Source organism: Haemaphysalis longicornis, unplaced genomic scaffold (genome assembly GCF_048455015.1).
Source record: "Haemaphysalis longicornis isolate Haplotype H1 unplaced genomic scaffold, Haemaphysalis longicornis Haplotype H1 scaffold_7, whole genome shotgun sequence".
NCBI classification, from domain to species: Eukaryota; Metazoa; Arthropoda; class Arachnida; order Ixodida; family Ixodidae; genus Haemaphysalis; species Haemaphysalis longicornis.
In genome coordinates, this window is record NW_027526422.1 from 49,222,450 (window position 1) to 49,235,970 (window position 13,521).

A 13,521-nucleotide genomic window follows, 5' to 3' on the forward strand; every position below is an offset into this window, starting at 1 on the left:
CTGGAAAGGAATTACTTTATTCTCGGCGGATAAAAGAAGGCGGGCGGGTAAAAAAAGGGGGAAATCGAAAAATGACAAATGAAGTAGCGCCGGAGCAGAGTGAAGCGGGACACGGGGCATCACGCGGCCCAGCAGCAATAAAAGAAGTGGCCGCGCTTAAATTCAGGTTACAAAAGTCCCGGCGCGAGCAAGATACGAAGAAAAGGCGGGAGACATAGGGAGGGCAGACCGCTTACCGAGAAAGCGTTGCGTGCGTGGGCGGTCAGACGTAGGAGCAGCGGGGGATGCGCGCAACGGAGACAATAAAACTCAGTGAGCCGTTAAATTTGCCCGAGAGTGACCAGACAAAAAAAAAAGTGGGAGGGGGGGGGGGGGGGGCAGGACTGCAGCGCGGGCAATGTCTTTGTGTGTGTTTCTTTAGTTGTTCGTGCAAGAAAAGCGAGCGTCCCGTGAGACGCAAAGTAAACAACGTGACGCTTTATACGCCTGATACAGCCTCGGAATAGCCATCAGTCGCTATTTTAAATCCTACACGGACTGTAAATAGGAACGCGGAGTCCCGAACACGCGCCTGAAAACAAACTGTCTCGAGAACATCAAGACACACATAAAGGTTGTCCCACGCTTGTCGCATCATGACAAGTGGATAGAACGTGGCTGTACGGGAAGACGCTGTGTGCGCGTGGGTGGGTGTGTTTGTGCTCCTTGTATCAGTGCCTTGGTTTTTAGTACCTTTGTTTATACAGAGCTGCGTTTGTACCCCACGCTTCAGTGCCGGTTTCACGTTCGGTTCCAGAGTATCCTCAGTGTAAGCGGCGAGGCAGTGCAGCAATTGGCAGTTGTAACAAAAAAAAAAAAAAAGAAGAAGAGGGAGGGACGTTGGCAGGGAGAGTTCAATCGCGTGGTAAGTAAACCGACATGAAGCTGGAATTGACGGTGTACGGAACCAGGGTTTAAAAAAAAATCAGGACTAGAAGCAAGGAAGCACAGAAGCCAAGCTTTCGTCGATCTTGTCTTCTATTCTAGTTCCCGAAGCCTTTCCCTGTATGGTGGTGGCTTCTTGAGCTGAAGATGATACATAAAACGAAGGTTGCGTGTGTACCATTATTACCACCTGTTTTACGGACCGCAGCCGACTAATGAAGAAAGGCGCAACAATTAACGTTCCGCCTACGTTCACTGGCGCTCCCGCAACCAGGGTACGACCGATAAGAAGACTCCAGTATAGCCTTTTGTCTTAAGTTTACTCTTTCTCCTCATAACTACCCGAGACAGCAAATTGACCATTCAGTTTTGCCAATGCATTTCATCTGCTCGCACTCACCTGGAACTTGAATTATGCTAGACTCGCCGCGTACAATTGTCTGCTCACTGGAGTCTTCAGTCTACGTGAAATCGCTCCTGAGGGTCTCTGTGGCGCCATACCCTACTCCATAGGCCCTCAGCACCGATGCGGCCGTACATATTCACTGTCACTATGGAGGCTTCCCTGGTGGGTGGGTACCTACTGCGCAGTAGGGAAGTTAGGATTGAAGTGGCCAGTAGTGTATTAACTACGAGTCCACCGATACGCTACGCAAGCGAACGTACAGAAAGTGGTAACAGTTCGAAGGTGTGTGGCGACGTTAAGTGCAAGGCAAGACAATTCGGAGGTCAGTTCGGTTCTCGGTTCTTGTGTCATTTCGAAATTTATGGCTAGTAATGTTTTCCGGCTGCTGTCGTAGCGCCAGCGTACCTGGCGCGAATTTTTCTCCGTGCAGTCCAGTTTCTACCGTCTCCGCGAAATCCGATCGTTTAGAGGCCCTTAGTTGGTTATTTCTGTTCGCAGGCGGGACAGTTTTTTGAAGACCCTTCCTGCTATCTCTGACCCCACGCAACGTCACGGTTATTTCTCATTTTATAAGATTCCTCTTGCTTTTCCGCAGAACGCGAGATCATATCTTGCTTGAAAGGAGCGGGCAGAACTGTCGCCATCCCTCAGTGCTTACCGCTTTCTGCCGAAACCTCGCCCCCTAACCCCTTTTAAAGCCTGAAGTAGGACTTTTCTCGCGCCTATATTAACACTCCGGTTGCTTCCGAGATGCCCATGGTTTATCTCACCTTTCCCGCTCATGCTGTGGGATGTCTTCGGGGCGCACGAAAACAAAGGGAGCAGTGCATTTCGAGATACATTCTGAAAAGCGTGCACGGCCGCTTTAACAACCCACGGGGAAATTGCTCCTGCTTCAACGTAAAACGTCGTCTTGTTTATTCACGGTTGAAATTCTGCAAAGCACGATCATCTCAACGTCATTTCAGGATTTTCTATATTTATAGGCAAAATTCACCGTCGTGCGTTTCTTCACAACTGTATATCGCAGGGAAAACCAAATTAACACTCCCCAATTAATAACTACAAGGACAACTAGACATAGCCATGAATACTCTTTATTGCCAATTTTCGCAAAAACCAACACACACAAGTACCCCCTCCCCCCCCCCCCCCCCCATCCCCACCCCTCCGGCCGGACAGCGTCCGAATGGAATTCCTTCCCCAGATAGATTTTTGAATCCGCTGATTTTACGAAAGAACTTGAGTCTCACGTAGTAATCTTCGATGTTGAAAATTGCTATGCTCTTCCTGTTCTCTTGATTTCTGTTGTTGATTTTCGTTATTTGCAGATATCCTGTGTAGCCCCTCTTGTTAGGGCTCAATTACTGGCCTGCGGAATTGTTAAACAAACAAACAAACAAACAAACAAACAAACAAACAAACAAACAAACAAACAAACAAACAAACAAACAAACAAACAAACAAACAAACAAACAAACAAACAAACAAACAAACAAACAAACAAACAAAATAATAAATAAATAAATCAGCTGCTTGTCTTCCGTGCGAAGCAATCATGCGTTTCCTAAGCACCAAGTGCGAACAAACTGTGCCCCCTCAATTCCGCGAGTGATGTAATATTTAGTGCTCTGTAGCTACAAAAATAGAAAAATAGTACAATATTTTTGCGCGCCTGACAGAAAACAGCGTTAGCTTCAATGTGTAAACATTCGAGAAAAATCGGATAGGCCCTTTTTTTCAAAATTAATTTTCAGAAAGGAGCAAAATACGTGACTGACCTGCACTACAGCGGATTTTTGTCAAAATGCAGCGGTATTTTTATGTGAACAAAAAAATTCATGACAATTGAAAAAAGGCGGTACATTATTATTTAAAGTGTTTGAGCTCTCCAGCTTTTTTAGACGCAGAGGAACAGGGCCCGGCATTTTATTAGTTTTTTAAAAATGCATCATGTTTGCAATTTTTATCGAAACTAAACCGCAAACAAATGCTATCTCATTTATCGCACGGGAAACCTTGACAAAAGACAAGAAAGAACACCCTGGTGTGGCTCCAACAGTTTGTTCTTCGAACCGCTTACAATTTCAAACCTGGGCATCCTGCCCAACGCATCTGTGACCCGAAGAGTATTTGGCATTTTTTCACAGAAAACAACAACAACAAGTGTTTTTTGTGAAATGACGTAAGATACTTTTTTTCTGTGTATATTGACCTCTATACAATTGCTCGTTGAAAGTAAAAATCGCGATCGGACATGCTATTCCAATCTCTCGTGAAAGCGCCCAACCTTAAAGGAGAAAGAAAGCCCCTGCCAAGCGTGCTCTACCGCAAAAACGCTGTTTGCGTGGGTGAGCCCTCTTTACAACAATTACGGGCGAATGCCGAAGTGTGTGGGTGAGCTAGCTTTACAGCACTTTCACAGGAAGGAGAAAATAAAAAAAAAGGGGGGAAACTAATGCGTCGTTTTTCAAGCGAAGCTTCGCTAATATAGCAAAGAAAGAACAAGAACGCAAGTCCGGCACACGTTATACGATCGCGCGCGGGCGTGAGTGGCGACGTACGCCGCTGCGTTGTGTTCACAGCCAACACAAACCAGGACGCACACTAAAAAAAAAAAGGAAAACAAAGTACGTCAGCCCCAGGGCCAATTTTAAAAGCGCACGGTCGTCGTGTTTACGACGCCTAGGTCACAAGGCCACCCAGAGAGCTTCACGGGCGGGGGCCCAGCGTCGTCCGACTTCCGAGTCGTGCCGGTCCTCTGACGTATGGGGGACCGCAACAACAAGCTGCTGCGAGTAATCGTGTTTCGCCAAAGGTGACGACTACGACGAAGAGCCACACGGGAGCGCGGCATAAAGATTATACGACCGCTGGGCCGCACCGAAACTGGGGAGAGGAGTTTGCGTTTGTGACGATGGCACGTTTCGCCCGGGGCACCGCTGCTGGCGCGACGCTGGGGTCGCAATAACGGGGGAGAAAAAAACACGAGGTGGGAAAAAAAAGTGGAGCAACGAGTTCGGGGGAATGCTTAGGGGAACAAGAGGAAGGCTGAGAAGACTCGCTGTGCAGCGGGCCAATGGGGGAGAGGGGCGCGAGCGGGCAGCGGCAATCAAGTCGAACCGGCAATCAGCTCGGTGCCCGCAATCAACGTGGGCGGCGCGCTTCACTGCTCGAGCTCGGCGGCCTGCCGGTAAGCCGCGCACGCACGGTGACGCCACGCTTCCAGGTCCGGAACGCTGCGGGAAAGTGCTGCGCGGCCTCGACGCGCGCTGCATTCGCGACAGCAGGGCCAGACACCCGCCATTTACCGCCGGAAACGAGCTGGCGCCGATTTTGGCCGAGCGCCTTTATAGTTCGAGCGCTGCGTTCGGGCCTTCCCGATCGCCGCATAAACGAATCAAAGTTGCCCTCCTCCTCAGACGGCACCCCTCTCTAGGGAAAAGAGTCAACCGGTCCCTCGGCGAAATTGCTATTGTGAGCTGATGATGGCTGGGAGCGCGTACTTGCGAGACGGCGTTGCATGCAGTCGCGAGGTCGAAACGAGGTTATCTCGGAGCGCCGTGTCTGTTGCTAACTTTCCGCTAACGTCTTTCTGATCAGTTCAGAGGACACGCTGCGTGTAAAGCTTAGAGATTTAATAGTTTTGTTTGGCGGTGTAGTATGTGGGCCCTAGTTCAACCTGAGAACTTTGATGACCTTAAAATATGGCCAGAAAGTAACTACAGCTACTCGATATACTTGAACAATGAAGTACAGATATCAAAAACAAAATTTTTACAGGACACGTGCGTAGGACCATTAAATCCGATTACAAAAACGTTGTCACGCGCAGATCGAAATGTTCAAGGTGCTTTACGCAACCTGGACCAAGAATTGAAATTTATAATGCTTAGTTTTTCAGCACCAAAGTATACAACAATCATAAGGGCTAGCATGGATGTCGTCACGCCATTTTTCATTTTGAATGTATAGGAGTCGGTTAAAATAATAAATGACTCTTGCTAATGATATAAACTACCTGCAAATTTCAATTAAAAAGTTGAAAAGCGTTAAAAATACGGTGTAAACGGAAATCTGGGGCGGTATTCTCGTAACTGTCCCTTTTGAAAACGTCCCTTTTGCGTCCCTTTCATCGTGACGTACTTCCGGTTAAGCAGTGGGCCTTTGATTCAAATACCGTAACTGTTCTTGCAAACGCATTTTAAAGAACTGAAACCGTATCAGAGTATCTTATATGTGTTTATTGTTCCGCGAACGAACCAACAATAAGGCGACGAAAAATCGTCTGCTCCAAATCATCTGCTCCCAGCATAGCTCCGAGTAGCCACGGCTCATAGCTCCGCCGTGCTTGCATGGCGTCACATCCGGGTGTTCGTTTTTAGCCAATCAGGGCTCGCTCAAAAGGGACACTTTTGAAAGGGACACAAAAGGGACAAAACACGGGAATACCGGCCCTGGGCGAAAATTCTGCGAGCACGCCGATGTGCAGCCGAAGAGCATACTCACGCCAAAAAATGCGACCCTGCAGCAAACCATGCAAACCGGACACACTTTCTAAAAAGCTGTCTTAAAAACGTTGAAAAACATCTGCAGTAATGAAAATTTCACAGAAACCGCTTTGTTCTAATTCACGTTCGATAACGTAGTGACTGAAGGTTTTTGGCAACATTCACTGGTTAAAAAGTTTGACAGCGTGCGATGGATTATGCCAGCCTGAAAGATTATTCAGTGCCTTGTTTCTGACAGAAAATTGGTCCTTGATAATCTCAATCTCAGTCCAAGTTACGTGAAATGCCCTGTATAAACAGCGTATATACTAAGTCATGGCCGCGAGCTGCATCGCATGAGATTAATAGAGCAAAAAAAAAATGATATCGCGCCGATTACTCTGCCGATGATGACAGCGTGGTTTACAAAGACTTCGAAACTAAATTTCTCGCTTCAAATCGACAGCCCCATTAGGAGCACACGTTTGGGGATCTAATCTCAAAGCACCGCGACTTCATACCGGATACCTGCCGACGCTGGCGGTCGTCAGCAACGATGAAATAGGCATCGGGCTCATTACGGCCCGAAGAGGTTCAATGGTAATCTAGGGTCGTTAGCCTCACTCCAATTCATCCGCTGATGACACGCGAAAGGTATGAACCAGAAATGAACCGTGTTCATTAGCAACTAACAACACACGCGCTAAAAAGTTGCAGCTGAATCTCTCTTACGGTTGCACTGTGCCTAAATACAGCACGCGCAAGGGACATAGCTTGCGTGCAGTATTTTATGAGCGAAAGCATGACCCTGAGACGCTGGTTGTAAAAGCGGGACTGTTAAAGGAACCCTGCAACACTTTCGATAAGCGCTTTCACTCTTTCCTTCGCGTCTGGAACCCCTACGAAAGCTACAGTTATCGCCAGCACAGAGCGGCACTGCGTGATTTGCTCGTCGCACCAGATACGCCTTACATCTCTGCTTTGCTCATGTAGCCTTTTTTTAAAGTTGCTACCGAAAAGCGTTCATTGTTGCAACTGAAGGGAAACCGGCCAACAGCCGCTACATGGCCTTAGTGACGTAATTCCAGCCGTCGAAGGGCGTCAAGACCGGGAAAGAGAGAAAAAATCTTTTGAGCGACTTTACAAGTTATCTGATGGGCACAGAGCAGTAATTTTTGGCTGAGGTCCTTTGCGACCCCGTAATCTAAGTACTGGGTGTGTTGGGTGACCACCCTCTGCAAGCATTTAGATTTAAAAAAAAAGCTGAACAAAGTGCTGCAGGGTCTCTTTAAGGGTCATGTCAAGGGAAAAGCTTTTGGCCTACTTATCGCTCTTTCTTGCCATACAAGAAAAATAAACAACTGAAAGACATCAAGGTATGTAAGTTGTCGACGCGCAAGAATATCCTGCAGCTGATTCACGTGAAGAATACATTTATGACGGATGTACCTAAGCCCAATTCTTGATTACGAGCTGCTCATAGCCGTTATTTCTGACGTAGCGGAAGCGCGCAATAGGAAACGCGGCGATCTTGCAGTTCCCCGCTAATTCCCGCAATTCCCTATACGAAGGGATACCACACTTTTTTCACGCCCATATGTCCTATCGGGATGTTTCCATTGCTCATAAGCCATACGCTATACTTTCTCTTTCCCGCTACCTACTCACGCCACAGCAGTCTCGAAGTGTTCGCTAAATATAAAACGCAACTGTCCTAACAACCTTCGTTAAATACCAGCTCTTTCTCCTTTAGGGATGATGCAACTTTCTCGCGGTGCAGTAATCTCTCTCTCTCTCTCTCTCTCTCTCTCTCTCTCTCTCTCTCTCTCTCTCTCTCTCTCTCTCTCTCTCTCTCTCTCTCTCTCTCTCTCTCTCTCTCTCTCTCTCTCTCTCTCTCTCTCTCTCTCTCACTCCACTCCACTCCACTCCACTCCCTCCCTTTTTTTCAAGCCATCCGCGCCTGCCAACCTTATTTCGACATCCTGCCCCACTATAATGGGAAGAGAGTTTGACCGACTACGACACTGCCGGGCAGCGTGAACTGTTCGATAAGGAAGAGGAGGTCACCCCGCTCGAGCGAAGCTTCGGACTAAGGGCCTGCTAAGCTCACTAAGAATTCTCTCTTCCTTTCCGGGATAGCATGCCTGCCGGTATTTTTTCGATCGGTAAACATTATATGATGCTGACAGCAGAGCGGTCGCGGCCTATTACAGAGGTCAAAGAAGACTCGGCCGCGCAGTTTCACGTATCAAGAAAACAGCTGACCAATGAAGCTAACCACCGAAACAAGGGGCTTTGATTAGGACGCATAGCTGGCCCTTTTGCGTTTTTTCTATCGTGCACCGAATCTTATTAGGCTCGCGAAGACTAGGGATTGAACCCTGAAGCCGAAACGAACAAACAAACAAAAAACAACAGTTTAGCCGCTGAATCAACCGAGGAACTTCGAGAGAGGACGTAAAACCGACAAAAAAGTAGGTAAATGAAGAAAACATATGTTTGAATCCTTCAAATAACTGCACTGACACAATAACAATGATGATCCTGGTCGGTCAGGTGATTCTCTGGTAGAACAGACATGACCTGTTTCATGAAGCAGAAATAATTTCTGAGCATGTCGCGTTAGGTGATGCCGTAGCGCACTGTTTTTCGCCTTCCAATCTCACAAAATTAAAAATGCGCATCACAATCACGCCGTACACAAGACATTCACTGCCACAATTCATGGCTGTAGTTGGAGCAAAATCCCACGAAAAATAGTGTCAGCATCGGGCAGTCCAATTGCTCCAAATGAAACAAAGCGTACATAGTTTTCCCTATCTAAGGGTATCGTTGCCGAGTTCTTTGGTGACTTCCGCGCATAACACAGCACATGCAGCAGCACTGAGCGGGCGCCGCATGATGCGCGTGCGTACCTCGGTTCCCTGGACCTTGAGCTTCATGTGGTCCTCCCGGGTGGTCTTGCCGTCCTTGCGCTTCTTCCAGCAATAGCCATCACGCCGGTACCGGACCCGCTTTCGGCTGTACAGCAGCATGGAGCCGCTCTTCGGCCTGCGACGGACAAAAGGAGGAGAAGGGCAGAGGGGGTCAACAAAGGCGAAAGCGCTCAGAATAAGCATATCTCGTTGTAAGGTACTTAGATGAGGATAAGGGCAACAGCGCGTCTTTAAGGCATTCTTAAACAAAAAAATAACGCAACTAGATTGTAGTTTCTGAGTTCTCAAAGCTTGAAAAGGCAAGCAAGCATGCGAATAAAATTCTTCAATTAGATTAGATATTACTTTATACCATCTGAGGTTCCTTAAAGATACCGCGAAGACAGCATGCAATGTTGTTTCTGTCGAACGCTAGCCATGTCTGAATGACAAATATGCCAAGTCTACCGCAAATCAGGCGATATAATTGGGAAAGACTAAGGCACGGTAACGGAAGCATCCAGTAATTCCCGAAATCGGTGACGATCCTTGTCACAGGCCGGCCTGTTCGGACAGGCGTCAAACCTAGTAGTTCCTGTAACCCGCAACAAAAACAAACCCAACAACAGGAAGAGCCATTTTCTACATTGGGCATCGCAATCCCATGTCAGTAGCCGTATTAACGTCCATTTGCGGCGTCCCTGATATTAGTCTTGTAGGGGCCTTAATAAGGAAAGCGCGCCCGTAGCGGCGGTAAGGATCTGGGGCGATAAAGCAACAGTCGCTTGTTACCGATGGACCCGATAGCCGCAGAAGTAATGAAGTGGGAGCCGTGTTGCGGAACGTGGCGTTTGCAGTGGCCAGCCAGTAAACTGGCAATTCACGCCGCCAACTGAACGGAACTGCACTCTTGCTAAAAGCTTCCCCTAGCTTGCGATATGAGGCTTGAAACGTGTTTATCGCACTCTGCCTTACTTTCGGGTGGCACCAGCGTTCGAGCAGCGGACAGAAACAGCAAGTTTGTCGCGAAGAGGTATATGTGTAGAAAAATATAGTAAAAGAGTTTCCTTTTATTAACGAGAGGTCTAAGGCACTGAAACGTCTTTCCGGTTCTGAGAAACATAGGCTGATTACGGTTTTTACATGGCGGCGCCATGAGGCAATATGTCTCGGTGGTCTCGCGACTTACTTAACGAATAGACCATAAGGCCTACGCTCGGTATCACGAGAAGAGCACGAGTTTTGCGCTTACGCCTCAGCGTGTGCAAGGCAAGGCGTAAGGTCACGACACCAAAAATAGTGAGAAAGGGTTTCCTTCGCGTAAAAAAGGCACTCCAAATATGGATGCGCCAAGCGGTTATGGGCGACGGTGCGTCTATTATAAGAGAAAATACGGTACGCGTTTACGCTAGAAGTAAGCGACGCCCGCGCGCCGGAGCAGTTTATGCAAACGCCATGGTGCGCAATCTGCAAAATGCGATTCGCAATACCGGGCAAGCCTCCCTTATGCGGAATAAGCACGTAACGTTCCTAGCTTACTTCAATCAAAATGTTGGTTTTCGAAAACTAAGATGATGATGATCGTGATGACGACAATATTAATCATTCACTCGATCTGTATTTCGGCGACCCATAAACAACCATAGGGTCTTGGTACTGATACACCATGACTAAGCACAAACGAATATCTAGACGATTAAACGCACGAAGTAGCACATATAAAACAAAACAATAAAACACGAACAGTTGCGATAATCCCAGAAAGCGAAGAAAAAGAAACCCCAGTGTTACAAGCCCTGGCCCTCAGCCAGAGAAACGTTCACGGCACATAAAAAAAGAAATAAACAAGCAAACAAAAACAGCATTAGGACGTAACAGAGCCGAAATATACAGACAGGAGAAAAACTTTGGAAGAATAAAACAAGAAATTTTGATATACAAAAAATAATAACAATAAACTATAACAACCATTCAACAAAAACAACAGAACCAGGAGTATCCCATGCCTGGTAGGTCACGAGGCTGCTTTAAATAGATCCGGGCACCTGATGCCCTTCGATCGAGGAACGCTCAAAGAGGGAGACAGCGCGGATGCCTGCACGCCGTAGTGTCAACACGCCCCTCGCATCACGTAGGGGGCCAATTCCTCTTTATCCCACCGTCGAGGCGCGCCCGACGCCGACCGACCACGGCCGCCCAGACGCAGGCTCCGCGAGAGCCTGTTTGTTCTGCACCACGCGCGCGCGTTGCCAATGCCACGTCCAACGAAGGGAAGAATAGGATAGAAGTGGGGAACGACCCAAGCTCGCCGCCGAAGGGACAAGGGCGACGAAAACAATAAAGCACGAGCGCCACCCCGTCCGGCGGCGTGTGAGGGAGGGAGGGAGGGATATCAGGCCGGCAGCCACCGTGATCCCAGGACAAACAGGATCGCGGCCGGAGACCGGGACTCGGCCCGCAATCACACTGGCCGCCTAGTAAACGTGCGGGCGCGGATACGGCCGCAGAGAAGGAACCAGGGAACAAAAAAAAGTTTAACAAAAACGAAGCAGAAGCGGAACAATGCAGGAAGCGCGATTCAGTTAAGCGGATGCGAGATCAATACGGGAATGCAAATATAACCCCCCCCCCCCCCTCCTACACCCTCCCCCGATCTTTTACGATGCCCAATGTTTTCCCTTTGTGTCTCTTCCGGCTTGGTGCCTCCGCCGAGAGTAGAATCCCGAATAGGCGGCATTCGACGAAAAATGATGATGATAATAAAGAGAAAAGGAGGCGATTCGCTTCCACGGCGGAAATGAGTCGGCGAAGAAAAACGGTCGGAGAAAAGAGGTTGGTCGAACCGCCTCCCCGTTTGGTTTGAACCCACTCGTAAAGGAGGATAATAGTGAAAGAGAAAGGGGGGAAGCACAATGCGTACACACGAGATAAGGAAAACATATTCCCAGGCGTGACTTTAATACCGGAGGGCAGCGAAGATGGGTCGGCCTTGCCGACTGCCGCGCCGCGCGCTGTTGACGAAAGAGAAAATAAAATGAAATAGATGATTATCCGCTTGAGGGCCTCGGAAAGACGGCAAGGGTTAACAGGAATATCCAGGGAGATGAGAATACCCACGACGGCAGCCAGGGTGGCTCAGCAGCTGGGGTGGACAAGCAGCTGCGAGTTCAATCTCCCGGTGAAGAGGCAGACGCGAGCTCAAATTGCGGCCGTTTTTCTGTTCGCACGAAACGCGAAAGAGCCCTCGCAGACACAAGATTGCGAAGCATCCCTAAAGAGCCCCGGGCAGCGCGAAATTAATCCCGCTCCATCCACTAAGCTTCGCACGAGTTCCCTACGGGGAAAAATATCGAGCAAGGGAGACGGAAAATTAGGTTTCGAGTGCTGGCAGGAATTCAGAAGTTTCGGCCGAGGGGCTCGAGAAATACACGCACGCGCCATAGCAGCCAATAATGAGAAGTAAAACGAACGCTTCTTCAGTGAACCGCGAGCTTTGACGTGCTTCCAAGCCGTTCCGCTTCAGTTTCTTTAAATGTGTAGTTTGTCGAACTGCGTATTTTTCGCTCTTTAATGCGCGAAAATTGGTTTGAACAGAAGAAAATCTTCGGGTCTTGGTCTTGGGTATAACTAACGAAATAAATTTCCGCGAGTTCGCTACATTTTCCCCCTTTTACGTCGTCGATACGTATGCACCCGCTGACGCATACTTACGCTGAATCTACTGAATTACGCTGACGCATAATTCAGTAGATGAACCGCGTTCGACCTCCACCGTAGCTGATGGAAATTATCGTGCTGGTAGCTGATTTTTTACATAGCGCCACTGGAAACAGCCCCCGCGTATTCTGTCAATAAAGGCAGGAAGATGACATTTGCAAAGCAAGCACACGTGCAAATTGGGAAGTAGCCTAGTGCGTTTCTGAAAGTGCGGGCAGATGTGGCCTCACTACGGCACATCTTGAAAAAAAAAAAGTGTACGATAATTTGAATTCATACATCTTCATATCCTTCTTGGCTACACCTGTGAAGATTCGCTTAAAAGGTAGCTTTCAAAACGTGTTGTACACTGTTATTCGCCTTCCAAGAGCGTTCATCTGATTCAAAATGCCCGCCGTGCATACACCAAAAGAGATTTATGCCACTAGTCGCGCTATAAGTAAGGAAGCAAAAAGGTAAAACAAAAGCAGCAATGTTAACTAGGTTATGGCTTAGTTTGCTATCCTACACGCGTTAAGGACAGAGCGCAGAGAGGTGTGCCCATCGTTAGGACACTGTAGACGTTAGAGTTCCGTGAGTGTCCCTAGAGGGTACAGTCTTTTGTGCTACAGCCTTCTCTACAAATCCGTCATTTTTAGGGGCCAGAGGAGCGCTTTTGCCGTCTTGTGCGTGCATGCCGGAGAAGGACGGTGGCCCAGGATGTTCTCCTCAGACAACGGCCGCCGTCAGTCTAGCTTGAGAGTTGAGGAGAGCTGTCTTCTTTCGGAAGAAAAACGTGGACACATACACAGAACATGCCGTATGGTCCCCGGTGTGTCACAGACTTCCTACGCTGCACTGGCTGCTACCTTGATCAAATCGGAGTAAGCATTTGTGAATGCGACTCCCAGACAGAGACGACAAAGAACGGTTGCAACAGATCGTGGTTGGCCTAATAGAAGAGGACGCTAAAGATGCGGGTCCAGGGCATTGATACGAGCGCTGGTCAGCTCTTGGGTAGTCCATTTGGATAGCGTGTAAAGTAAATTTGGGTTTTACTGCAGACGCTGGATCAGTGAAGTATAGACCT

General features: G+C 48.2%; 1 protein-coding gene across 4 annotated transcripts in view; it reads right to left on the reverse strand.

The window, feature by feature from the left end:
* Camta (Calmodulin-binding transcription activator) overlaps nt 1–13,521 on the reverse strand; it is a 94,340-nt gene that overhangs the window by 56,613 nt on the left and 24,206 nt on the right. For all 4 annotated transcript variants that reach the window (XM_077677217.1, XM_077677216.1, XM_077677215.1 and 1 more), the window contains exon 2: nt 8,736–8,871. In XM_077677217.1, the coding sequence (XP_077533343.1) occupies nt 8,736–8,855 (120 nt within the window). In that variant the 5' untranslated portion in view covers nt 8,856–8,871. The remainder of the gene's footprint in view (nt 1–8,735; nt 8,872–13,521) is intronic.